General features: G+C 35.1%; 7 protein-coding genes across 7 annotated transcripts; 4 read left to right on the forward strand and 3 right to left on the reverse strand.

Moving 5' to 3' along the window:
• The first annotated feature begins 5,646 nt into the window (after nt 1-5,646).
• On the forward strand, nt 5,647-6,131 carry LOC6644230. Its single transcript, XM_002067069.4, has one exon. It carries the CDS (start codon nt 5,751-5,753, stop codon nt 6,090-6,092), a length of 342 nt encoding a protein of 113 aa, XP_002067105.1. The 5' UTR covers nt 5,647-5,750; the 3' UTR covers nt 6,093-6,131.
• A 3,973-nt stretch (nt 6,132-10,104) lies between these two features.
• LOC6644231 (pickpocket protein 11) lies at nt 10,105-11,857 on the forward strand. The gene is made up of 4 exons (XM_002067070.3): nt 10,105-11,188; nt 11,243-11,375; nt 11,445-11,545; nt 11,650-11,857. The coding sequence occupies exons 1-4, from the start codon at nt 10,105-10,107 to the stop codon at nt 11,829-11,831; spliced, it is 1,500 nt and encodes a 499-aa protein (XP_002067106.2). The 3' UTR covers nt 11,832-11,857.
• LOC6644232 (sodium channel protein Nach) lies at nt 11,851-14,828 on the forward strand. The gene is made up of 6 exons (XM_002067071.3): nt 11,851-12,369; nt 12,429-12,731; nt 12,787-13,250; nt 14,293-14,461; nt 14,512-14,609; nt 14,679-14,828. Exons 1-6 carry the CDS (start codon nt 11,912-11,914, stop codon nt 14,789-14,791), a joined length of 1,605 nt encoding a protein of 534 aa, XP_002067107.1. The 5' UTR covers nt 11,851-11,911; the 3' UTR covers nt 14,792-14,828.
• LOC6643929 (sodium channel protein Nach) lies at nt 14,814-22,950 on the forward strand (the record flags this gene model as incomplete). Its single annotated transcript, XM_047010432.1, has 8 exons — nt 14,814-14,968; nt 15,032-15,238; nt 19,290-19,655; nt 19,711-19,861; nt 21,685-21,878; nt 21,940-22,266; nt 22,327-22,436; nt 22,502-22,950. Coding segments are annotated over 8 exons (1,740 nt in total), but the record flags the coding sequence as incomplete, so codon positions are not given.
• Nucleotides 15,224-16,550, reverse strand: LOC6643927 (zinc carboxypeptidase A 1). The gene has a single exon (XM_002067073.4). The coding sequence runs from the start codon at nt 16,539-16,541 to the stop codon at nt 15,261-15,263; it is 1,281 nt and encodes a 426-aa protein (XP_002067109.1). The 5' UTR covers nt 16,542-16,550; the 3' UTR covers nt 15,224-15,260.
• Nucleotides 17,766-19,199, reverse strand: LOC6643928 (zinc carboxypeptidase A 1). Its single transcript, XM_002067074.4, has 2 exons — nt 18,507-19,199; nt 17,766-18,447 (listed from the first exon to the last, which is right to left on the reverse strand). Exons 1-2 carry the CDS (start codon nt 19,194-19,196, stop codon nt 17,872-17,874), a joined length of 1,266 nt encoding a protein of 421 aa, XP_002067110.3. The 5' UTR covers nt 19,197-19,199; the 3' UTR covers nt 17,766-17,871.
• A 434-nt stretch (nt 22,951-23,384) lies between the features above and the next one.
• On the reverse strand, nt 23,385-25,176 carry LOC6643930 (methionine aminopeptidase 2). The gene is made up of 3 exons (XM_002067076.4): nt 24,941-25,176; nt 24,047-24,868; nt 23,385-23,968 (listed from the first exon to the last, which is right to left on the reverse strand). Exons 1-3 carry the CDS (start codon nt 25,059-25,061, stop codon nt 23,541-23,543), a joined length of 1,371 nt encoding a protein of 456 aa, XP_002067112.1. The 5' UTR covers nt 25,062-25,176; the 3' UTR covers nt 23,385-23,540.
• Between the last annotated feature and the right edge of the window lie 138 nt (nt 25,177-25,314).

Here is a 25,314-nt window from a genome sequence, read left to right on the forward strand (position 1 = left end):
ATTTATCCGCTTGCAGTGGGCTCTTAGCATATGCTTAAGCACACCGCCCACTGACAACACACAGTCGCCTTCACCACCCCTCTCAACCTATGAACTCCCCAGCCAAATCACTAGGCCAACCCATCAACCTATCAGCCATGCAGCAGTCAGATGACAGTTTGTTTTTTTACAAAAGAAAACTTGTGCCCGATTTTGGCTGACTTTTGACACTGCCTTGCGGCGTTCTTTTGAACCCGGGTGAGATGCGTTGATTCCTATCATAATATACTCGTTGGAATGATGTTGGAGATGTTGGAAACGGAAGTCGAAGGCCAACCCCCAAATTGAATGTGATGAATGTGAATGGTCCTTCACTTGTTGTCATATTGTCCACTGATGTCTGATTCACTTTGATGTTTGCCTTATATACGCCTAAGCGACGAGATGAGTGGCCTTTCGCCATAGGTCGACCATCCATTCATCCATCCATCCATCCATCTATGTATCTAACCAACTTGCCACCCATCCCATTGACACAAAACTGACTTATTTGGCTAATTGAAGGCCACCATTACCACCATCATCATCATCATAAACTTCATCATCGTCACTGTGGGTGTCATCCCATTTTATGTAGATTGATTTCGATAATTCGCCACTTTTCAACTCGCTTATGTATGACGCCTTGGCCCTTTATTTGGTCAACTTTGTGTAGAGATTTTGGCTTTTATTTGGCCGGATGACATTAATTAAGCTAATTAATTCCCGTTGATTCTCGCGGAAGTTTAACTTATCATATTATTTAATGGTTGGTGGCAACAATTGGTAATATATGGACACATTTGTATGTAAAATATTTGAAATATTAGCATGATAACTACGATAAATGATTCATCTTTATGTTTTCAAGGTTTTATATAGCATTATCAATAATTGAATGGTATCTAGAAACTAATAGCATAAATAAGGACAAATGTACTTTTTCATAGAACATAAAGACCAACAGTTTTTTTTTAATATATTCCTGTTTTTTTTAACCTACTTTAACAGATCTATAGAGAATAAAACAACAAAATATATTCACGTGGTTCTTGGAATTTATTCAAAAAACATACATATGTATAACACTATTAACTTAAAAGCCTTAAAAATTTAATGCTTGAAGTGATTCAAAACATATTCATAAGCAATTCATTGAATACTAAGGTCTTTATTATTATTTTACTAAGGAATTCATTTGTAGTTATTTCGGATTTATTATATGATACCAACTCTATCTTACTTGTTTTGATGGGTATGCTGTGTTATTCGAAATTGTTAGTGTATGAATGTTGGCTATTCTATGAATATTTTTGTTATATTGTAATGCAAAAGACATTTATCTTTAAACGATGTTAATAAATAAAAATAAACAAACGCAAAATTTTCGAAAAAATGTTGTATTCGCTTAATACTCACATGCACAACAATGGCGAGTTATATAGTTGTGTTATTCAAATAACTTTTTGGTTGAAATGAACTATAAACCCTTAATTTCATTTAATTCGTGCCAAACAAAAAAAAAAACTCAAAGTTTCTCAGAAGTCCTCTTTGTTTTGTGTTTTAATTTTATGCAAAGATATACGGTATATAAGGTATTCATTTGGTTAACAAGTAGAACACACTTCTAATTTATATAGAGACATATGATTTTTATTTATGTATATCTCTTTCTTACCACAACATCCATATATTTCCAAGGAACACATTTTCAACCGTAAATTTCTGTTCTTTATCAAAGTATTCAATCAGTAAATTAACCATTTTGAAATATTAGATATACATACTTATTTTGTCATATATCAGCAGTTATGATAATAACTTTAGCTTAACAATGGTAATGGAGTTTGTCAACATCTTTTCTCCATCCACAATAAGATGCCATTTTTTATTACTAAATCTTGTTTATATTATACAAATTGTTTATGCAGCGTAAACAATTTGTGAACACGCCATAACTGTTCTTAATATTTTTTGTTGTTGTGTACATTGTATTTGAATATTATTTCATTTTGAATATCAATAACTTTTATCTGGGGCAACGCCTTCAAATTGTGCAAAGGTAACTAGCAAGCGAATAAGAATAACGAAATGTTTGTCGAGTTGGAGTAGGGGAATGAAAGGTGTTCTTGAATTTGGACTGAGTTTGGAATAGGGCAAGTTATTTAATTGAAAAAATATTTCATATTTCAATATTTTATTACTCGAAAAATGCATTTGTTATTCTTATCAATCGCATATTGTATGTAATTTAGATTTTCTTTTCATGCAATATATTTTTATGGGCATTTTCAAAATCAATATAACCTTTTCCTCGAGTCTATTAAAAGTGTGTCTTGCCATCATTTAGAGTACTTGAACACCGAATAATAATCCAATTCCATTGTTTAACGATGGTGCAAATCGAAAGAATAAGGAGCAAGTAGAAGAAAAAAAGATTGCAACAAGGACTGCGCGCTTATCACCTACAATAAAGAACAATGGGGTTTGCCCCAAACCCAAACCCCAGTTGCTTATCCTTGTAGACCTCGTCGTTGTCCTCATTTGAGCATAAATTGCAGCGTAATCTCTTCCGGATATGATTACGTTCTTAAGTGATATCTCTTACTCTCCCCCTCTCTCTATTGCTCGCCCTCTCTTGCACTGAGAAGAGAAAGGACAGCTGGACGAAACACATTGTTGGTGCTTGAGCTGCTCTCATCTCTCGGCTTAATGTTGTGACCTATCAGCTTTGTATCTGACAATGAGTTTGCCATCATCATCTACTTCTGCTTCTTCTTCTTCTTCTTCATGCTCTTGCGCAATATTGTGTGATTATAATTTTTTAAAAAGCTAAAGCTGCATTTTCTTTTCAATTACAAGACATCGACATCACTCTTAATGGTTATATGGGCATGTAAGTGTATCTTTTGCTGCGCCAACAATGCGCTGGCAAAAACACTTAACAACGCTCGCTTCGCACGGGCTTGGATGCCACCCTCGCCCCGCCCCTGCCCTTCAGCCAACATCTTCTTGTCGACAACAACATTCTGGTTAGTAATTGTTTCGTTAATTGTCGAGGTGACAACCCCGTTGCCAGTTTATCCTTCGAGTGTGGGTGCGCCAGAGTGTCCTATCTTGGCTATGTATGTGTATGTGTAGATAGAGCTAGCTCAATGGCTAGACATTCACGAGGGTAGGATATCATAATACCAAACACTTGTATCTATACAAATAGTTTCCTTTTTATAAACACCTTTTTTCATAAAAAACAGGAATGAGTAATGCTGTTAGTACACTGAGCGAAAAAACATAAGTGGCAATTGAAATTACATAAAAATTCTAAATATGAATAGTACCTCCTAGTGATGTCAAATTATCGATAATGTACCATAGTAGCTCAATATTATTTTCAAAAATCAAAAGAAGGAGCAAAAATGATTTTGCAATTGTATCTACTTGGTGCAGAAATTTTAAGCTTTAATTGTTTAATTGTTTGACCATAGTGGTGGGAAAATATCGATAACAGTTCCATATTTGTATCGAAAAGCAAATATTCAGTTTAATTATTACTTATAAGGTTGAGTTCTTCTCTATAAAGCTGCCATTCTTCTTATTAATACTAAATTTCAGTACTTGTTTGTTTTTTTTTTCACTTATTCATTAACTAATGCTAATTACTCAATTAATTTTTTATCAAATATTTATTAAGTGTTTTGCAATTATTGTGGAAAATGGTAAATATATTTTTTTATATAGTGTAATATATATTATTAAAAGCCTAACAAAAAAAGGTTCATTTGTTGAAGAAGTTAGTCAGAAGTATTAAGTATTTAAGTTCTACATTTCAATTCAAACTTTTCCAAAATTTGATATATTCTCGCCTAGTCTATCTATAGAATTTAATCAAGTACATTTACCTGTTTGAACTTCTTTAAGCCATAAACTGTTTAGAAAAATTAAAGCAATATTAATAAGTAAATTTCGTTTCTCTTTGTGTATAATTCATATATTTTGAAAAATATTATAATAGATCCAAAAGAATCCACAAGGATGTCATGTCATAAAGCAACACCTTTTTTCACTTTAAAAGCCACATGAAACTAATTAATAAAATACTAGATTCATAGAACTCATTCACCAAAAGTCGAAATGTTGCATTTTTCAGCTTAATGAGTGAATGCTTCAGTGCCCCCAAATATGCAGTGCTTTTGAAAATAAAAGAAAGGCCTTTGGGCCAAATAAAGCCAGACGATGCCATAAATACAAATACTATATAGAAATTTACAACATATATTCAGAACTTGTCAGGCAGCACAAACTGGCAGCGGGGCGTGGCATGGCGTGTCGTGGCGTTTTGTGCTCAGGTGTGAATAAGCGTGTAAGAAGTTGACATAAAGCCGGCAACGAGCGGCTGATACTCAGGAAAACCGACAACTGAGAGATTGAAATGAATGTGGGTCCACAATGGTGACAGCATTCCAACCGAGGTTGGTTGGTTTGGTTGGGTTTCTGAGGGGTAAAGTTGAAACTGAAGCTGCATTGGAAACCGCTGAACCGCACTAATTGAGCCGCGTTACGTAAAGTTGAATGCATTTCAATGTGTTGCCAAGCATCATGCAAATCCATACATTGTCATAATTTGTATCTTGTCACCACTGTTTACCACTATATCCCTCTCTTTCTTATCCTCTCTCTTACTTTTTGTCTCTGTCTCTGTCTCTGGGCCTGGGAAATCAAGCAAATGCTTCCGCTATTGACCCCACCAGCTGCACTTGCTCGCATTCCTTTTTCGTTTTTTGAGTCGCCGAATCTGTGGATATTTTGAACATTTATTGTCAATAGGAAAAAAGAAAACAGATTAGTAAAAAAGAAACAACTGACCATCAAAGAAATTAAATTTGGTGTTAATCAGTGTCATATATTCTATGGTTTTTGCTATTTGTTGCATACCTTGGGGCGCTGACAAATCAAATATGTATCTTCTTTTAATCTCAATTAAACCTTGCCCAAAACAGAGTTAAGAGTGTGTTATATGGTTGGCAAATATTAGATTTTTTTTTATGCAGTCAAGATAATTATTAAATTTATGAAAAATAATAATTTTTAATCAGTGTAAAAAAGTTTCCAAGATTGAACATCTCTATCTTTAATGGAAGAAAGGAATTGATGTTGTTGTTCCTAAATGGCATTAAATGTAAAGGATGTTAGAGACAAAATCGAAAATACAAATTTTGTTTGTTTGTTACTTTTTTGGTAAGAAAAATACATTTTTTCATGGGATGATCAAGTTTTTCTGACCAAAAGCCTTATTGAACCTTCAGTTTCTATGGCAGCAGCATACATACATATGTATATAAGTACAAGAATGTTAAATATGAATTTATATAACAATCGCTTAGAGAGTAATGAAGCTATTGATAAAAGTCACTGTTTTTCACCGAGTGTTCCTTTAGATTTATTGATATTGGCAATCTGGTTGGCACTATTTATTTTGATCGAAACTAAAAAACTAGAACTAGTTAGAAACATTGACCACTTTTTTAATATCTTCTCGAAGCTTTTTTTGTAAACTAAGGACCCAGTCTAAAAAGTTTTAAAATCGATAAAATAACTAAATTTCTTACTTGGTTGGTAAAATAAAAACTTCAATCAGAAAGTATTTGTTGTCAAGTGTGAACAGTCACAATAATTGTAATTTATATATTTCTTATAAAGTATAAAGGAAAAAAAAATAGTAAAATAGCCGAAAAATGTGTGATGTACAGGAGGTGATGAACGACCTATGCCAGACTTTAAAGAGGTCCAAGGATTTACGACGAGAGGAGATGGTCAAGTTACTGAATCAAGTGCGTTGCTGTGAATGTGGTCACAGGACCCGTATGGAAAAAGCCCAAGACTATACGGGAGTATCCTCGGAGAGAAGTTCATCGAAAATAAGTATTCTGCTGTGGTTGTGCATTATTTTAATGCTGTTGTTCATTTTCTATTTGATATATGTGGCACGACGTTATAACCATATGAGGGCCTATGGCAGTGGTGCATGTGGCTCGACCTTCTTTTACACATTCACAGATTGTGATGTGTTCTTTTAAGGATTATTATCAATATATATGAATTTATGTATTTATGCATGTATTGGAGTTCTCTTGCGTGGGAATGATGGGATATTGTGGGTTGGGTGAGTTTGACTGGGGGGTGGCAACACCACCCTGGGCGTGTCTGGCAATATTGAAAGTATTTCGTGCATAACTTTCCGCCTCGCTTTATGATTGGGCGCTGACATAAATTATTCATAACCGTAAATGCCAGACAGGGACAGATAGTCATATGAAGAGAGTCGGAGATGTAGACAGTGTACACACACACACATACACTTACAGTCATTTTTGGGGGTGGGTGTCCTTCTTGACTATCTATCGGCCTATGTCGATATCCGTCAATGAATGAAAATGAAAGAAAAACGATTTGAGTTTTCAAGAAAAGCAAGCAAAAGGTGATGGTCCTCCTGGCGACGAATGCGAATAAAAAGCAAAAAAAATTATTACCCACCATTTTTCCAAGTTGTTGGCTTACACCAATATTGACATAAGTTAATTGAAGCCCCACGGCTGACAAAAGCATGTATCAATAGCAAATGGCGGGCACACTTTGGCTTTGGCTTTGCCTTTTCCTTTGGCTTGGGCTTGGGTCAACGCTCAACTGAACAACCACGAAAGGCACTTTTGCCTGCTTCAAATTTGAGAGGGCGCAGTGGGAACTTGGGGGTTACATCAGTGCAGCACAATGCCCTCAGGGTGCTGATCCACTTCCATGTGAAAGAAGTTTAAAATAGAATTGTGGCGCAAGCTTCACATATTGAGGGTGTCGTTTCCATCACCTGCTGAGATGGTCATCGCTTTGATGGATTTAATTTCATCTGATTGTGACCATTATGGGTTGAAAGCTAAATATGTGAGAATTCGCTTTAGATTGATGTCAATAAAAAGGTGGCTGGCATTAATTAAGTAGATCTATAATGTTCATTTTTTGTATATTTGGAGATTAACAGCTAAAGGTTAATGTTATAATTTCTTGAAATCAATTTTTTTAGTTAAATTTTTTTATGAGAATTATTTTACTGTGTGAGTAACTTTTGAAGCTTGAATTTCATCCGTAATCCAAAGGTAAGGAATTATATTACACCTAAGAACATATCCCTGAAAAAACTATACTCACCATATCAATGATTAGATGAGAATAGGAGTTAAAAGGAAAAATTTTGTTTTGTTAAGTATATTTAAAATCTATCCAGACTTGAAAAATGATTAAATTGGATGAAAAACAAATAAAACTAATGCCATGCAAAAGTACCGTCAAAAAGCAAAGCCGTAGAAGGGTTCATTGGGTGAGTCTTCAATCGTCATCTGCGAAATAATGGACAGGGATGGAAAACTCCTTACAAAGTACGTATTACTTATGTATATAAAACTATCTTAGCTTAATGTAATATATTCATTGTTATAGACTCAAAGTGCTTTAATATAAGTGTTTTTAAATTAACTTTATGCGAATAAAAAAAAAAAATTTTAACTTCATGCCATAAATACATTGCATTTATTTGTTCCTACATTATTTAAAAATTCGATTTATAAATTTATTGGTAAATTTAAATGTTCAATGCAATATTTAACTTACAAATTTTACAGTATCGATGTCATATGACACATTTTATATAAAAAGATTTTATTAAAGAATGAGTAGAGCTTTTAACGATATGGAATATAAATCATATATACTTAATCAAGATATATTATATGTGCAAAACTTTACTAGATATTACACTAGTACTAGATTTTTACGGATAACGCAAAAAAAAACAAAGATTTTACGGTTTATCAATTTTCTTGAATGTTAAAAAATAAGAAAGAACACCATAAAGTTTATTTAGTAATCAATAAATAGGAAAAACGTTGGAATTTCTAAACAAACAAAATTCAAATAAATGCTCTGTGTCGCCGTCGTGCGGTGTTCATTTTTATACGCTAGGAGGCGCTACACAAAGAAATAACGGCGGCACTGTGCGACCGTTACATTGACATTGTTTCAATTTAATTTTCGAGTAAATTATAAATTATAAATTATATTTACATCTCAACTTAATTATTCTCTAAATTCGTAAGTTCAACGTAATGTGTTAGAAATCATCATAATGTGCTTAATATTTAAGGGAAAAATTTGCAAAAATTCAAAAAATGAATAAAATATTGTTTAAAATATAAAAGTATTTGGAAATGATAGTCAAAAATTGTTAAATGTTCTATGATTTGTTTAACTAATTATTTGCATACTGTAGTTTGATTTTTATAATTTTCAAAATAAATTTCTTGGCAGAAAAATTAGATTGTAGAAGAGTAGCTAATTTCGAGGCACCTGCTATAACGATTTATCGGTCAATAGTAGTATTATCTGTTTATTACAAGTACATGTCTGCCTTGACAAAGGCTGATACTGAACAAAAATTAGAAATATCGTTTGCATTAAAAACAACTGACTATATTATTGAAGTTTTCTAAAAAAAAAAGATTAGATTTAATTTTGATTTCTTTTAAATGTGTCTTATCAAATAATGATCTCGACACATTTAATGGCTGATTAAAAATCTTGACAAATCACAAATAGAAATCAGCTGACAAACTTATAAACAAAAGCATGACAGAGGCACAATAAATTATTGATTAACTGAACCAAATGCATCAGTTCGTGACTTTGATATTTTTTATTCAGCCATACAGTACATCCTCGTAAAACTGAAAACAGAAGCAATAACAATTTTATTCGTAGGTCAAGGTTGCATAAAAATTCATGGTTTCATTTGGTTTGATAGTAGGTAGTATATTTTCAACATTTTCATTGACAAGCTTCTTCCAATTTATCGCTCAGGAAAGGTCAGTCAATTGGATTCTCTGATAAAGGCTCAACAAGATTTGGGCGTGGTTTTCAATCAAATTAGCAGCAATGACCTTTTTTTGGGGGTATATATAAAGCAGATTAACCATAAATTTCTAGTTACTAGAGCGACAAATACCAAGTGATTAAGAAGGTTAGAGTACTAAAAATTTCTGATAACCCAAGGTTGAAAATAGTTGATTGGATTACTCTGTTAACAATGTTTTTCCGGAACTTTAAATCATTGACTACAAGTCAAAAAGTTTTCACTAAAAACTCCAAAATTGTGTCATCTAATATATTTAGTAGAGAATATCCGTGTTTTCATTTTTTCCGATAAAAAGCAATTTAAAGTGAGAAATAAAAATTCAAGAACTGAAAAGTGACTAAAAATATGGAAAAGCGAAATTTTTTTTAATAATTTTTAAAAAAATGATTACAATTTGAGAAAAAACTAATGCTAGAAACGATGGGTTTAGGTCCAGTAAAAATTAGATAAACTGCATACCACAAATTGTCAATTTTGGCCCCAGGGTCCCACGAAGTCTATCTATTTTCAATCCGATTTTGATGAACAATACTTCATTCGACGGGAAAATTAATTCACTATCTTTCATAGTTCAAGTGTTAGAGTGAGCTAGTGGCGTAAAGTGACGCCAAACAGGAAGACCAAAAAAATACATACCTCCAAAATTGAATTTTTTAATTGGCTCCAAATTGGACAATGGGGCCAAATTGACAATTTGTGGTAAAAAGGCGTACATTCAATTTTACAAGATTTAAAAATGTGTCATTTTTTTTTTGCCGGGTCTGAATTTTGGGGCTTTTTATCAAAATTCATTTCTAAAAAAAACCGTTAGAGATACGCCCATCGTCTCAATAGAATGACCAATTGAACGCTATAAACTAACATATTATAACATTAACATTAAATAACAATCAAATAAAATCAGAATTTAAGGTGTCAAATTTTTGGCCGCCACTGTATGTATCTATAATTTTACTAAATATTCAGCTTTATCAAATTTCCACAGTCATCCATAAATATATTTCAATATTTCTACGAATTTTTCAGACATGGCAACACATGCTAAGGAATTGGAAGCGAATCAAATTTATGCAATTAATTTTGAAAACTATCTGAAACCCAAAAAAACCGAACGACTTCAATATTTCCCAATGCCAATAGACAATAGAAATTTAAGATTCTTCACATTTTTGGAGTCAATAATTTTGGGATGTTGGAAAAGATTATGTCAAGTACGTTTGCCTAAGTTCCTTCACTTTTTGAGGGCTCGCCAGGATGATGGTTTGTGCAAACGTAAAACTGGTTTCGAAATCTATTCCGAAATGGCCAGTATACATGGCTTTCATATATTTGTTGGGGCCAGGACATGGCAACGGATTTTATGGTGGTGTGTCATATGCCTGGCGGTTCTAATGTCTATCATTGTAATCACAATGTTGCTAATGATTAATCAGGATAAGCCGACAATACGATTTATAGAGAGCATGATGATACCCACATCAGAGATGCCCTTTCCAGCTGTAACCATATGCAATATGAATAGAATATCCAAAAAGAGTTTATTAAAGAAAGCACGAGAATCAAATGTGACGGAGGAAACTTTGCGTGGAATTCGTGGGTTTAGCTTAGTAAACATGACTAATCTGAATTGGACCCAATTATTGGAAGAACTTTCTCCGAAGATTTGTGAACAAATTGTAAATTGTAAATGGGAAGGAGATGCAAAGATTTGCCATACCCTATTGCATTCGGTTTGGACGCAGGAACAAAGAATTTGTTGTTCCTTTAGCAAACAATCTCTACCAATCTATACCTCACACCATGGTTCCGCCAAGGGTTTGAGTCTTCTCCTAGATCCTCAAACTGAAGATTATGGTAATGTTAATTTTGCCTCATCTGGTTTTGAGATCTTGGTACATGAATCGCTGGCAGTGGTGAATGATGCCACACAAAGGTTTTATGTTCCCAGCGGTTCAGAAACACATCTTATGATCAAAGTCTTTGGCACTCACTCTGGAAGTCAATTAAGAAGTTTACCTTTAGACAAGCGTCGCTGTTATCTAAAAGACGAGCGGCAATTGTTCCATTTTGATGTTTATAGACAAATTAATTGTCTGGCCGAGTGTCGCAGTGAACGAATCTATGAGATTTGTGGCTGTTTGCCTTCACATTTACCTCGTCGAAGCGAGTGGCCAGTATGTCAAGTGGAGCAATTGAAGTGTTTGCAATTACATGGTGAGTAAAACAATTGATTAATCTCTGATGACTCTAAAAAAAACTCTATTTAAGCCACTGATCTGGCTGGAGAGATTATAGACAAAGACAGTGGAAGTTATCTGTGCAATTGTCTGCCACCTTGTGACTTTTATCGCTATGTAATACAACCTGATGTCAGAAGAATGTATAATTATAATGACACTGGGTAGGTATTTCTATTCAAAGTCATGTACAATGTACATCATTATGCTGGATATATAATTTTCATTGGCAGCTCTAATTCATCAAAAAAGGTTCTTGTTCATGCCTACTACGATTCACCCATTGCTGAGCAGATACGTTTGGATGTCTCTGAGAATTGGTTGCAGTTCATAGGCAAGTAGAGTCAGTCCATTCCTTTATTTATATCCTGTTACTAATGACCTTTGTTTTTTTACATGTTAACCATTTAATATCTACTTGTCATTCATTGACGGTAGGCAATATTGGCGGTATAACCGGACTATTTATGGGCTGCAGTTTTGTTTCGGTATTCGAACTAATATTCTTTACATGTGTGCGACCCACTTGTAATTGGTTAACTAGGCAACAAATACGGTATCGTCTGCAACTAGCTAGAAGAACTAAGACCCAAGTAGGGCCATTAGTTCAACCTAATTAGGTGCGACTAATTGTCCAAAGTCAAAGTGGATTTTCAGTTGTCAGTCGTTGCTGGTGAATCAATGAAAATAGACTAAGAATATGGCATTCAAAAAGCGACGTATATTCGATTTACGTCAAGTTCAGGCCGAACAACTTGCTTCCAGCACTACAAGTACAGCTCCAATTGATCAGAATCCTAGAGAAGTACCATCGAGAAGACATAAGAGACCTCTGCAATATCTACATCAAGCCAACAAATGGTTCAGAGAGAACTTACGTAATTATTGTCAGACAACTTCGTTGCATGGCTTTAATTATATAACACGTCAGGATATAAGTCGGTATGAACGTTGGTTTTGGATTCTCGTGGTCTTTCTGGCCATTATTACCTCAATTGTCTTGGTGATTGTATCTTGGTATTCGAATCGTGAAACTCCGACAGTCACGGTAATTGAAAGTTCACATTTTCCCACTTGGAACATACCATTTCCAGCTGTTACCATTTGCAATTTCAACAAAATATCAAAAACTAAGGCCACTGGACTTTTTGAAAGAATGTAAGTTGAACTTGAATCTTTGAAACTTCACTCTGTTTCACATCCTTTTTCCTCTACAGTCGTTTACCCCCGAATGTGACCAAAATGCATGTGCATAAATTATTCAATACCACACTCTTACCCGTTGATCACATTGTTAGTAATCGTACATTGGAGATCTATGAAAAGATATTAACATTCAATAATCTTACACTGTCTCAATTGACCCGTGAACTATCGCCAGATTGTATAGATATGATCACTCGTTGCATTTGGAAGGGCATAAGTTCACGTTGCGATAGTCTCTTTCAACGCATTGAGACCATGGAGGGACAATGCTGTAGCTTTAATTACTTTGCCGCCCAAAATAACAATTTTCCCGAGTAAGTCACAAAATTTACTTTCAAAAAGTTGAATAATTAATTGCTTTGTAATTAGAAAAATTGCCTATCAAGTGCCGAAACGTCCTTATCGTGTCACTGGTTGTGGGTATCCCACTGGTCTTTCGGTCCTATTGAATCCCATGACCTCGGAATATTATGGCACCTTTTTCAGTGGCTATGGTTTTCGTTTGCTCATCCATGATGCTTACAATTTTCCCGATGAAAATTCCGAGACTAAAGTTGTTACATCGACTCGTGAGAGTTTTGTGAGAATCAATCCGGAATCTACTTATGCAACCAGTGATATACGGCGCATGGATCTGGCGGAAAGAAATTGTCTCTTTGGCAGTGAACGAACTTTAATTGGCCTTAGACGTTATTCCTTTATCAATTGCATGTTCGAGTGCCGAGTGACCATGACCCTCAAACGATGTGGCTGTGTTCCATCCTATGTAACCAATAATGGCAGCATGAAGGTCTGCGGAATAGCAGATGCAAATTGTTTAATACACAGCAAAAGTGAGTATTTAACTGGGACAAATATAACTTGAGATAAATTAGGGATTTTATAACATTAATGGGAAGCCCGATTTCTTTCTCGAATTTGTCGCAACCGAAATCTATTTTTGTTCTTTGACTTCGAAACAAATAACATATAAACTCTTGAAGCATTTGACTTTTCCAACAGTCATATATTTTTGTATAAATCTTTCATACAAATCTTTAAAGCAAATAAATATATGACCTTAAAAATAGTCATTCGAAAGTAAATTGGAGATTTAATATGTTCATTTATAGACCTCAAGCAGGCAAACAAAAAAATTAAAATTATTTGTTCTATAGATGTAGTTGTATTTTACTTTAGTTTGTGTAGATTAGAATCATATTAATTTAAAAAACATTAACTGCGGTTATTATTGTGACAAAAGTAAAATTCATAACCTTTCTCATTTACTTTCGAAAACAAATTATACTTGTTAACGACTTACGATTTGAAAACTATGTTCAAATCGAGAACAAGAACAGAAATTTTATACAAAATATAGAATAGTTAGAATAAACAATTCACTATGCAATAGTTAGAAGGTTTAATTTTCTTATTTTTAGATTATATCTTAATATGAGAATTGAGAATTTTGACACTAAGTAAGAATTACCTTAAGGATTGTTAAGATTGTCTGGGAATGTAGGTATTCTTTAATTGATAAATAATAAAATTTTTAATGTTTAATGAAAGAATTGTTTAAAAACTAGAAAACAATGAACTGATGTTACAAATTTTAAACGTTTTGCTAATTTAGCAAGATAACTAGATAGAATTTAAGTTTAACACAAAATAAATTTAGACCTAATGTTGTTTCCAAATTTTTTTTTAATATAAATCGTTTAACATTTAAAACGAAACCTATGGAAACAGAGCTTAAAGTTTAAGTATTTGTGACATAAAACAAGGCATAAAACGCAAAACAATTTTCATTTTGAACAAAATAGCAAGAATATACATACATCGATTCTGATCTGACAAATTTAATCAAAGTCACTCTATTTACTCTATTTTCAGGACTCTTTTCGCATGCCTTGGCAAATTTGAATTTATCACTATCGATAGTACGTCAAACTAGTCACTTTCCTTGTGATTGTCTGCCCGATTGTCAATCAAATCATTATGTCTCGGAGAGTACTATGGGTAGACTTGATATGAGTTACTCGTTTAGTAGAATAACCAATAGGTAACTAAAATAATAATCTAAAATTTAATAAACTAACAATAGTATTTTAGCAATCAGACGGATAGCATATTGTTGCATGTTTTCTTCAGCGATCTGATGAGTACTAGATATCGCACAGATATTTTTCAAAATTGGCTATCAGCTTTGGGTAAGCTAATGTCTTTCCATGATAATGACATATTTAATCATATCGTTTTCTTCGTCATTTTTTTGACAGCTTCATTTGGCGGCCTATTGGGCTTAATAATGGGTTTCAGTATTGTGACGGCATTTGAGTTCATCTATTTTCTGACATTTCGTCCCGTATTTAACTATATTAATCGGGAGTAGTTGCCTTTGCAGTGATTGATGAGCCCTGAAGAAAGGTATAAAGAGACAGAACTTTGATTCACAAGGGATTCAATCTAAAATGGAGACTCATCGTCGTTTGTTCAAAGAGTTTTTAAGTAAAAGTTATATTAATGGTTTGCAACTTTTGGTTTATCAATCACCTGTACGCTATGCAAAGTAAGAAAACCAAACAAAAATGGCAATAAAAGTGGCTAAAAAAAAAAATTAAACAATTTGTAGAACACTTTGGTTAATCTTTCTGGCTGTTATTGTGATATGGACTCACATTATTATTGTGAATCTCACACAGGAGTATCTAGTGCAACCAACTGAAATACACATGTCACCCAATTTGGTTCATGTATCGAATAGCCCATTTCCGGCTATTGGTGTTTGTACAGCAAATAAAATAAGTAAAAGTCTACTCAAGAGTTATGCCATCAAAATGTAAGTATTGATTGATTTTAATTTAATCGAAATATCCCAAAGTCTTGACCTCACCGGCCATGGCAATGATAGAATCCAAGAGCTCTTCGCTGGCAGGAATAATTTGTTCAGCTGGCAGCCTGAAACCAGTTAGAATAGAATTGGAAGATGGACGCAATTCATAGCAGAAGGACATGCGCACATCCTGTTCACCATAAGCCCAATCGACACTAGCTCCAGCAGCTGGATAGATAGCATCATAGATATTTCCACCAGTGTACTTGGTGCCATAGCGTTTGTTAACAGCAGCAATTGAGGCATCGAATACCTTCTGGAAATCGGCCACATTGTCGGGCAAATCGGAGGTGTGTCCATAGGGATACAACAAGTACTGGGAGTAGGCGTGTAGGGAGATGTACAATTGAATTTTGCCCTTGAGCGAGGCAATGTACTTAGATAGCGACAATGTTTCGATTTCCGAGAAGGCCGATGGACCAGCATAGGTATCGGAGCAAGCATTGCTACTGGCACCCACTTCATTCCAATGGAAGGCCCAGTTACGGTTGGGATCGGCACCATAACAGCTACCATAGGGTGTACGAGTCTTACGCCACAAACGATCAGTGGTATGGGTGTAAACATAACCATCGGGATTGGCATGAGGCATAATATACCAGACATAGTTCTCAGCCAATGCCTTAACGTTGGCATCGGTGGAGGTCAAAAGTTGATTGATGATATAGGTGGCTGCAGCTGGGGCAATCCATTCACGCGCATGTATGCCAGCCTCTAGGAAAATACCTGGCTTGTTGCTGCCACCCTTGGCAATCTGCACACCCAAAATCGAACGTCCCTGATAGGATTTGCCACCCTCAATTAGGGTAACCACTCCGGGATTATTGGCAGCCAGATATTGCAACCAGGTGTAGGTATCATCCAATTCGTAGTACTGAGCCCAGTTGTAGTCGCTAACGGCACGTCCCTTAATGGCCACCTTCTCGTCAGTCTCATCCAGATATGTCTGCAAATCCTTGGTCACCAGTTCATATTTGATTTCTGATTTTCCCAAAATGTCCAATAGATCGGGCACCTTGTGGGGGGCCACAACTATTTGGACATCGGCTCCAACAATGTGAACACCATCAAGGAAAATTATAGAATCACTGGAACTCTCCAAATCCTTGAGTACAGCCAATTGCTGGGCATTGTCGGTATTCACCTTGTAGGCACGGTAATTATCATAGCGAGCACGTTCCGCTTGTCCACCGGCAACCACGAACAGAAGACCCAAAAGGGCCAAAACTAGAGACTTATTCAGCGACATGACTGCCGTTGGTAGTACGTATGAGCTCTTAACGAACTTGTCAACATGCTTTTATACCAATTTACTGCTCTATGATAAGCAAATGCTGCACACATCGGCGATAAGCCAATTAACCGAATCTAATTTATTGCCCACTAGTTACTTTGTCATTTTAGGCTATATTATAAATATAAGAAGTTATCTCTGGGGTCTTACTGAACTTTTCAATTGTAAATCACAGCTAATAATCGTCTCATTCAAAAAATAGACAAGGTCTAGCCAAAGATATAGTAAAAAAAATCTTTAAGACCCTGGTTATAAACCAATAATACTTATATAATTTCCATCTTATCAGATGCATATTCACTATTTTTCTAAAGAGGCATTCGAGTACTTTTCAAGTTCTTTTCTTAATTAGATTTTATTATATGATCATAGGAACTACTAGTTTTTATAAGAAACTTTATCAAGAGACAATCTACTTCCATGTGATTGCGTTTTTTTTTTAGACACTACAATGATAGGGCAATTTCTTATGAATTTACTTTTACAATCTATCTTAAGATTAGCAAATCTTTTGAAAATTTCCCAATCACTTAATCAAGAGCAAAAACTCAGGACTAAAATACAAAGTCTACGATTTTGCCTACGTTTGATTTCTTATCTTCTTAATCTTTGGGTGATAAGAGTGATTTCTATTCTCCACAGACTCTTTAAATTCTCATAGATCAATTGTCAGGATTCATACGAAATAGGTAAGCAGATATCCACAAAACAAATTTTGTTGGTGAAAAGCCAAAAAAAGATCATTTCTGACCAGTTTTTATTGATATTTTCAAAAAAATATATACTCCAGAAGTAAATACAAATGCCAGCCCCAGAAGTCAACAAAATCTCACCGTTTATCCAAGTCATTTTTCTTTTGTGAACCCCTCACTGGTGAAGATCCTTCTCTAAATCCAGTCCTGTGTCTCTATTTCCTCTCTATTTATATTATCCTCCGACTTCAAATAAAACATAAAAATAAAAATTTGTGAAAAAATAGCTTCTCAGAACTTAAAGAACAAAGGACCATCAAAAACTTGATTGATATTTCCAACATATATGTGACTGTTATTTACTAAATCGTAATGCCGTAAAGTACAAAAAATACAGGAGATAAGTTGATTAATAGTAAATTTTCTTCCAAGACGTTCGAAAAATTTTTTAGGTGTTTAAATAATTGAAACCTTCTAAAAGAATCGGTTGATTTTTTAAAATGTTTATTCGTAAAAAGGCATTATTAGTAATAAGTAAGACCAAAATTTAATTTCATTGCCAAAGATTGAATACTTTATGTATGTATCTGAAATTATTTTTTTAAAGTTCTAGCTGCCTTAATCATTTCTACCAAAGCATCGGTTGTCTCCTGGCCAGTGGGTATAATCTGTGATGCGGGTAAACGGAATCCCGTCCAGAAACTATAACCCGATGGTCGCAACTCATAGCAGAATGAGTATTTCACTTTCAATACGCCATAAGCCCAATCCATGCTAGAACCAGCAGCTGGATAAATGGCATCATAGACATTGCCACCAGTGTAACGTGTGCCAAAGCGTCGTTTCATTCCCTGAACAGCAGATCTAAAGATATATTCCAAATCCTTATGATTTTCTGGCAAAGTCGATGTATGCCCATAAGGATAAAGTAATAATTGTGAAAAGGAATGCAGTGATAGGTACATGAAAACGGGCTCAGGCAACGATTGTAGATATTGGGCTAGAGTTTCTGTTTCCTTTTCGGAGAATGCCTTGGGTCCAGCATAGGATTCCGAGCATGGCTCATCGCTGGCTCCAATTTCCCGCCAATGAAAGGCCCAGTTACGATTCGGATCGGTGCCATAGCAATTGTTTGCCTGTGGACTACGTGTCTTGCGCCACAAACGGTTCTAAAAACACAAATGGGAAATGAAAATTTAGGAGTTAAAGAATAGAAAAGGCAACTTACTGTAGAATGTGTGTAGACATAACCGTCGGGATTGGCATGTGGCAAAATATACCACACATAGGACTTGGCCAAATTCATAATCTCGGGATTTTGCGAGGTCAAAAGTTCATTGATGAAAAATGTAGATGTTGCCGGACTAATCCACTCTCTGGCATGCATTCCAGCTTCCAGAAAGATGGCTTGTCTATCTCCCTCGCCCTTATGATCAATTTTAAGTCCCAAAAGATCACGTCCTTCATAGCTTTCGCCTGCCTTAAACACAGTTGCCACATTTGGATATTTTCCTGCTGTATTTTGTAGCCATAGATAGGTATCGTTCAATTCATGATACTCTGACCAACTGTAATCATCACTCCGACGATTGGCATCCGCTATGGGTTCAATATCCAAGTCCAAACTGGCCTGGGCATTCTTATCAATTAAATCGTAACTAATTTTTTCATTTTGAAGAAAGTCGAGAAAATTTTCATTAAATTCTGGAGCTACTACAACATTTAATAAGCCCAATTTCAAATGATCGAGAAAGAAAACTTCTTCATGGCGCACTTCCAAAGATTTTAAACTTTCCAATTGTTCTGGCTTATTGGGTTTCAGGCGATAAACACGATAATTTAGAAAACTCCGATGTGCACTTAAGCCAACACTTAGTTCAATAATGACAAATAGTAGAAACAACTTTAGTAACTTCATATTCAAGACTAAATTAATTGCCTTCTCGGTATGGGCTATTTATACTCACTTGATTGAACAACTTTGGCATACTAATTTTTCCACTCCTTTTAGCTATCAACAACAACAACAACAGGCGATAAATTCTAGTGACTCCCCGCAGTTGGCCCTAAATGCCGACGACATGGCTCAACGTTTACTTGTACTCACTGAATTCTATTTAAATCCACACGATGAACCCCAGTTGGATAACTTGGAGTTAACACAACTCCATTGGCTACTCTCCAGCTATTACAATGATACTGAGTACTCGGTGCGGGATATCTTGCGTCACTTATCACCCGATTGCAGTGAACTGGTAATCAGAGGCATTGTCTTTGGTGCCCCCGTGAATACCAGCCAATTGTTTATCAAACGTCCCACATCGACTAGTGTGTGCTGCATATTTAACTATCACAGACGCAGTTACTCCCGGATTGAGTATGTTTTGGTTGGAATTGAGTGTAGTTGAAATACTTAGATTACCTATTTTCAGAGCTCAGCGTGCTGAGGATGATGCAGAAATGTCAGCTGTACCCAATGTGGTCTTTGAATCCAATTCCATATTGAATAGTGTTCAATTTGTGTTACAAGATATGCCGGAGGACGAATATACCTATACTTACTTGAGCAATAATGCCTTTCAGGTAAGTTTACCTATTAATTGAGATTAGAGCCTTTGATTGAGCTAGTCTACCCCTAAAACACATCGAATGGGCAAATCCAGCTTTTGAAAGATAAATCTTGTTCTTCCGAATGTTTAATTATTCAGTTTAAAGAGAAATTTTAATGGAATGAAACAACAAAGACGAATTACCCATTCAGCAGGATTAGAAATTGCTCCAGCCCAAATTTGCCAAAATATAGTTCTAAACGGAATATAGTTCTAACTTAACAAAAATTTAAAGTTTTCATATACATAAATTTAAAAATTAATATTTTTTATTTTTTTGGATGTGTTGTCTTCCTTCTCTGCATCAGCTGGTCGTCGCCAGGTTGGCTCGCTGATGGTCCCTCGTTGGCGTAAAAGGCGGCCTGCCTTTCATGCTTGTTGTCTCAGCTGCTGTTGTCCTGGGCCGATGAACTCAGGCGGTACCGGTACCGGTTATCGTACCAGTTTTCCTTGTGCATGTGTATAGGCAGAATGCGCTTTCCAAAGGACCCGGGCAGTCTGTAGGGCACTCTTTTCGTTTTTTCGGTAGTTCTTTGGGAGGAGGAGGTGTTGTTTTAGTAAATATAGTTTTTATTGTCCTTATTTCTGAGTGAGCGGGAGTTATTAGCTTTCTTTGTTTAAGGTTTAAATTAAAGAAGTCAAGCTCTTCTTGTAATTTTTGGGCAGTTGGCCTAGGGAGTGGTGTTTGATTTGCAAATAGCAGCCACTTTAGCTGAGCTATTCTTTTTTTATTTTATTCTGAACTCCCCCTCGAGCCATAACTCTCTCTCTCGTTGTTCTTGATTCTTTGTAGTTTCCAAATTTAGTTGAAATGTTCCTCCTATATGCCTCTACTTGTCACGGTCGCGGCGGGTATTATATCCGTCTATAATATATTTCTTTTATATTATTTGTTTACAAATATGTGTATAAAGGAGTCGCCTCGGGAGAGAGGACGTATTATGTTCACATGCCGACTCAGCAATGTCCAGTCCCATGCACTCAAGAGCAGTCATATTACCGAAAATGCATGCAATGTGTTTGTAATAATATTTATGCATTCCACTAAGTACAGTGAGCATTCGATAGGTGAACCTGTAAATCTTGCTAATGCTAGTTGAGTATTTGAAACATGCTTGCCTTATTTGCACGTCAAATTTTTAGACTGCATTAAAATCAAATGTCTAATGTCTTTTTAAATTTAATTCCCACTTAATTGACATACAACTTTTTAAAATCAGTAAGAAATTTGCGAAATACAGTCTGAAAAAAAGGCAGATTAAGCAAAAATTTATGTTTGAAAACTCAAAAATAAAAATCATAATTTTTGCGAATTATGTTTAAACGGTTTCGTTTTCATTCATGTTCTAACATTTACTTTGAAAGTGATCTTTCTAATTCTAATAATAACACCAAAAACTTTTCTTTTATTTCTAATTTTTTTGGCACTGATTGCTTATCTTTTATTCATTAATTTCGACTTCTTTTTGAGTAATTTTTTTAATCATACTCGACTTGTTTTATGTATTAATCATGTGTGATGCGTTTCAAAATCAATGACTTATTCAAGTGTCATAGTTTAAATAGCTGTCGATTTTTAATAATATAATATAATATATATAATAATATAATCATTTTTTTAACAAGGTGATTTCTAGTAAAACAATCTTTCAAATGCTGAGTGGGTAAATAATTTTTTGTTTTCTATTTGTTTACATTCAATATTAAATATACCACGTATTTAGAATATTTAAAGAGTACTTTAATAAAAAAGTAGTCTTACAGGGCTTTAAATAACCCATTTGGGTTTCATTTTAGCTTAAAATTTTTCCCCAAGAGGATTACGCTTCTGTACAGTCGACAGCGTTGGGTGAAATTTTGGTTGATCATAATACAATTGTGGAAATACCCATACAACCTAAATTCTTTGATGCCAGCGAATCATTACGTCATATATCGCCACAAACGCGTTATTGCTATTATCCCGAAGAGGGTAGACACCTTTTGAACCAGTAAGTCAATGGCTTATAACTTGTAAAACGTTTCTTAATACCTTTTCATCTATTTATCCAGATCCTATTACTCCTTGGATGAGTGTCTCTTGTTTTGTCGGGTGGAAAGCATGTTGAATCATTGCGGTTGTGTCTCACCGCCCATGGCTGGTAGTGCTATTAATTTAAAATTTTGCACTCTACCCGATTTGCCATGCCTCATGAAGTGGAAAAAGATCTGGTATGGTTACAATGAGTTTTCCTATGTAGATGATGGAATCGATCAAGCAGCCCAACGGCAATGCGAACAATGTTTGCCCACCTGTGATGGCGTTTCCTTTGATATAACCAGCAATGTTGCACCTTTAAGAAATATAATACGACCCACGGGTTATCTAACAGGATTATTGTAAGTCTAAAAATATAATAAATCTATTTCATTATGTCTATAAGTTTAAAATATTTTTAGGAAAGGCTTGACCAACAAGCGTCCTTTGGCCATTATAAAACTCTATTTTAAATTGCGCTTCGCTCAAGAAACGAAAACGGAAATTGTCAGCACTTGGGTAGTTCTATTAAGTTGGGTTTAACTTAACTAATTTATATTTTATGTTTAATAATTAATAATTTTCTTTTGATTTCAGATCGTTTTGGTGGCATTCTTTCTCTGATGTATGGTTTCAGCATTGTTAGTTATATAGAAATTGTCTATTATCTAACGGGCAAATGGTTTGTTTACATTTTCAGAGCGTTTCATAGTAAAAAAGTATTCATAAATAAGTCCTTATTGCCCACGAACTTATTATACTGGCAAGAAGTAGTACCAAAGGGACTAAAATATCCTTTAAATCTACAAGAAATGCAACATATATAGAAGCAATCAAAATGTTTCAAATGAAGGCTATTAAAACTCATAGATAATACAATAAGTTATAAACTATACTATATAAAACACATTTGAAATGGAAGATAATATGTATGTAAAAGAATTTTAGTTGAATTTATACACATTATAGAAACTGATAGAGGAAGGTAGATAGATCTGCATGGTTCATAAACCCTACTCAAAAACAGATTTGAAATTGAATCCAATATAATAAATGAATTTGAAAAAAATTAAGCAAAAGCTACACTCAAAAATACATTTGAAATTGAATCTAATATGTAAAAGAATTTGAGATGAAATTACACAAATTTTTTAGTTTCAAAATATTGAAAGTTTCACTAAATCGTTGGAAAATAATAAACTTTTTCTTAATAATCAATAGTTTAGACATACGTAAATTAAAACCTTTCCTTAGCAATCAATAGTTAAGTCATACAAAGTTCTATAAATCATTTATCAGTTATCTGAAATGTTTTCTAAGACCATTTCTCTAACCTTTTGTTGATTTTGCATCTTTGAAACAAGAAGTTGAAATAGTTTTTTTCTCCCATTAACAATAATTCAAGATTTAAATGTTTATACTCATATATGTAGGTATGTGTGTGTATTGAAATCGCATCATCGAAATAATAAATCAACAATTGAATGAACTTATTTATATATATATATCAAAAACTTTTATATAATGCAAGCTACAAATTGTGATCCAAAAAGGGTATTCTTGTTGTTGTTTGTTTCTCTCTTGTGTCTCTCACTCACTCACTCGCTTCATCTTTTTTATGTCCATCATTTAATGCTTAATAATCATCGCCACGGGAGACAATTTCTTTGCATGTGGGACGCAACATAATCGTGTGCTCATATTGAGCGGTATAACAGCCCTTGATATCGCACAATGGTGGATAGGCTTCGACAATACCTTTATCGCATAGATCCTTGAGAGCCATTTGATATTTAGTGGCACCCGCACGGTCCAGCCAACGTTTGCAAAAGGCTAAAGTGCCAAAATGCTTATTGATGGTGCCCAACAATTGTTTCGATGATTGCAAACGCAATGGAACAAATGGCACCTCAAAGTTCTTCATATAATGCGAACAGTCCATATCATCGTGAACGAGACCACGGCCAGTGGAGCCAAAGGTTTCAATGGCATAGAATTCATCCTCCTCCATCCGTGTAGACTCACCGCCTTTGACAATGGGCACCGTTTTGCCAGCATGAATGCCTAGAAGAGGAAATAGTAAAATGGAAGTCAGAATTTGCTTTGATTGCTAGTTCAAAGTCTTCTAATTTTTTTGCTTACGGTACGGGCTTATCGAATGACCATTCAGATTACGTATGGCCTTGATGGGATAAGTTTTGCCATCTAGCTCCAATTCATATGATTCCATTACTTCTTGAATGGCTGCACCAATATCGCATAGACGCACATCAATACCAGCCTCCTTGATGCCTGTATTTGTGGCCTCTTTGACGGCCTGGAGCAGCTTATCGTATTTGTTATTAAAGGTCAAAGTGAAGGCACAGTCAATGATCCGTCCCTTGATGTGAGTACCAAAATCAATTTTGCACACATCATCGTACTGAAGAACGGTTGTGTCTCCAGCATTGGGTGTATAATGAGCAGCACAATGATTTAGAGAGCAACCAGTGGGGAAGGCCAAACCAGCATCCAGGCCATTCTCTCCAATCAGACGACGGGCTGTGTTCTCCAGTTCTTCACAGATCTGAATCATGGTCATACCCGGCTTAATGTAACGCTGCATATACTGACGTGTCTGACGATGGGCCTCGGCAGCTTGACGCAACTCCTGATAAATATCCGTATTCATGCGATCCAATGCACGTTTCTCTTCGGAAGTAAAACGATCTCTGGCTGTGCGATCATCCGGTAAGTCCTTGGGTGTAGGATGTTCCACTATCTCACCTTCGGGATAGTTTCCATTAGGGAAGAGCTTGGAAATTGGTATAGTGGGTGGATCTGTTTGTCCAGATTTTTTGCCGCCCTTATTGTTTGGCTTCTTCTTCGGTTGGCCGGCTTGCTGAGCCGGTACTCCATTTGTTGCTGGCTCTGTTTGGTCATCGCCATCGGTGCCGCCTTCGGTGGCTTTTTTGGCTGCCGCCTCTGTTGTAAAATTGTGAAATAGAACAAAAGGTTAACCCACTGATAATTGTTGCATTTCATTCGGTCATTCACCTTGTCGCAATTTCTTGTTGTTCGGCTTTGGCTTTTTAACTTTTTTTACTTCATCGGTGGATTCTACATTAGCGGCTACAGTTGGCTCTGCAATAAGTGTTTCTGTTGCGACTGCGGACATGGTGGCAAATTGTATAATGTACCGAATTGAAGTTTAACCGAAATCAAAAGCGAACTTTCCGCTTGCAAAAATATGAAAGAATAAAAACACGAGGTATCCACAGACGGAAAACAGTGTTGATTAATTTCACAATGCCCGCTTCACTGTGACTAAGAATGTATATATATATTTTTTTTCCACACAAATATATTTAAAAAGTAAGAAGCAAAGAGCGTATGAATTATAGGAAATTAAATTCTAAATCTAAATTTTT

The sequence above is a fragment of the Drosophila willistoni genome (genome assembly GCF_018902025.1).
Source record: "Drosophila willistoni isolate 14030-0811.24 chromosome 2R unlocalized genomic scaffold, UCI_dwil_1.1 Seg167, whole genome shotgun sequence".
Classification (NCBI taxonomy): Eukaryota; Metazoa; Arthropoda; class Insecta; order Diptera; family Drosophilidae; genus Drosophila; species Drosophila willistoni.

Excerpts from the sequence above, each read along its gene's own strand:
- LOC6643928 (XM_002067074.4), bottom strand. The coding sequence starts at position 19,196 with ATGAAGTTACTAAAGTTGTTTCTACTATTTGTCATTATTGAACTAAGT. Across the intron at positions 18,448-18,506 it reads ATGTCTACACACATTCTACA|AACCGTTTGTGGCGCAAGAC; the intron begins GTAAGTTGCCTT and ends TTGTGTTTTTAG.
- LOC6644230 (XM_002067069.4), top strand. The coding sequence starts at position 5,751 with ATGTGTGATGTACAGGAGGTGATGAACGACCTATGCCAGACTTTAAAG.
- LOC6644232 (XM_002067071.3), top strand. The coding sequence starts at position 11,912 with ATGGCATTCAAAAAGCGACGTATATTCGATTTACGTCAAGTTCAGGCC. Across the intron at positions 12,732-12,786 it reads CAAAATAACAATTTTCCCGA|AAAAATTGCCTATCAAGTGC; the intron begins GTAAGTCACAAA and ends CTTTGTAATTAG. Across the intron at positions 14,462-14,511 it reads TTTAGTAGAATAACCAATAG|CAATCAGACGGATAGCATAT; the intron begins GTAACTAAAATA and ends ATAGTATTTTAG.
- LOC6643927 (XM_002067073.4), bottom strand. The coding sequence starts at position 16,541 with ATGTCGCTGAATAAGTCTCTAGTTTTGGCCCTTTTGGGTCTTCTGTTC.
- LOC6643930 (XM_002067076.4), bottom strand. The coding sequence starts at position 25,061 with ATGTCCGCAGTCGCAACAGAAACACTTATTGCAGAGCCAACTGTAGCC. Across the intron at positions 24,869-24,940 it reads CAACAAGAAATTGCGACAAG|AGGCGGCAGCCAAAAAAGCC; the intron begins GTGAATGACCGA and ends ATTTTACAACAG. Across the intron at positions 23,969-24,046 it reads TCATTCGATAAGCCCGTACC|GCATTCATGCTGGCAAAACG; the intron begins GTAAGCAAAAAA and ends TTCCTCTTCTAG.
- LOC6644231 (XM_002067070.3), top strand. The coding sequence starts at position 10,105 with ATGCCAATAGACAATAGAAATTTAAGATTCTTCACATTTTTGGAGTCA. Across the intron at positions 11,376-11,444 it reads TATAATTATAATGACACTGG|CTCTAATTCATCAAAAAAGG; the intron begins GTAGGTATTTCT and ends TTTCATTGGCAG. Across the intron at positions 11,546-11,649 it reads GAATTGGTTGCAGTTCATAG|GCAATATTGGCGGTATAACC; the intron begins GCAAGTAGAGTC and ends CATTGACGGTAG.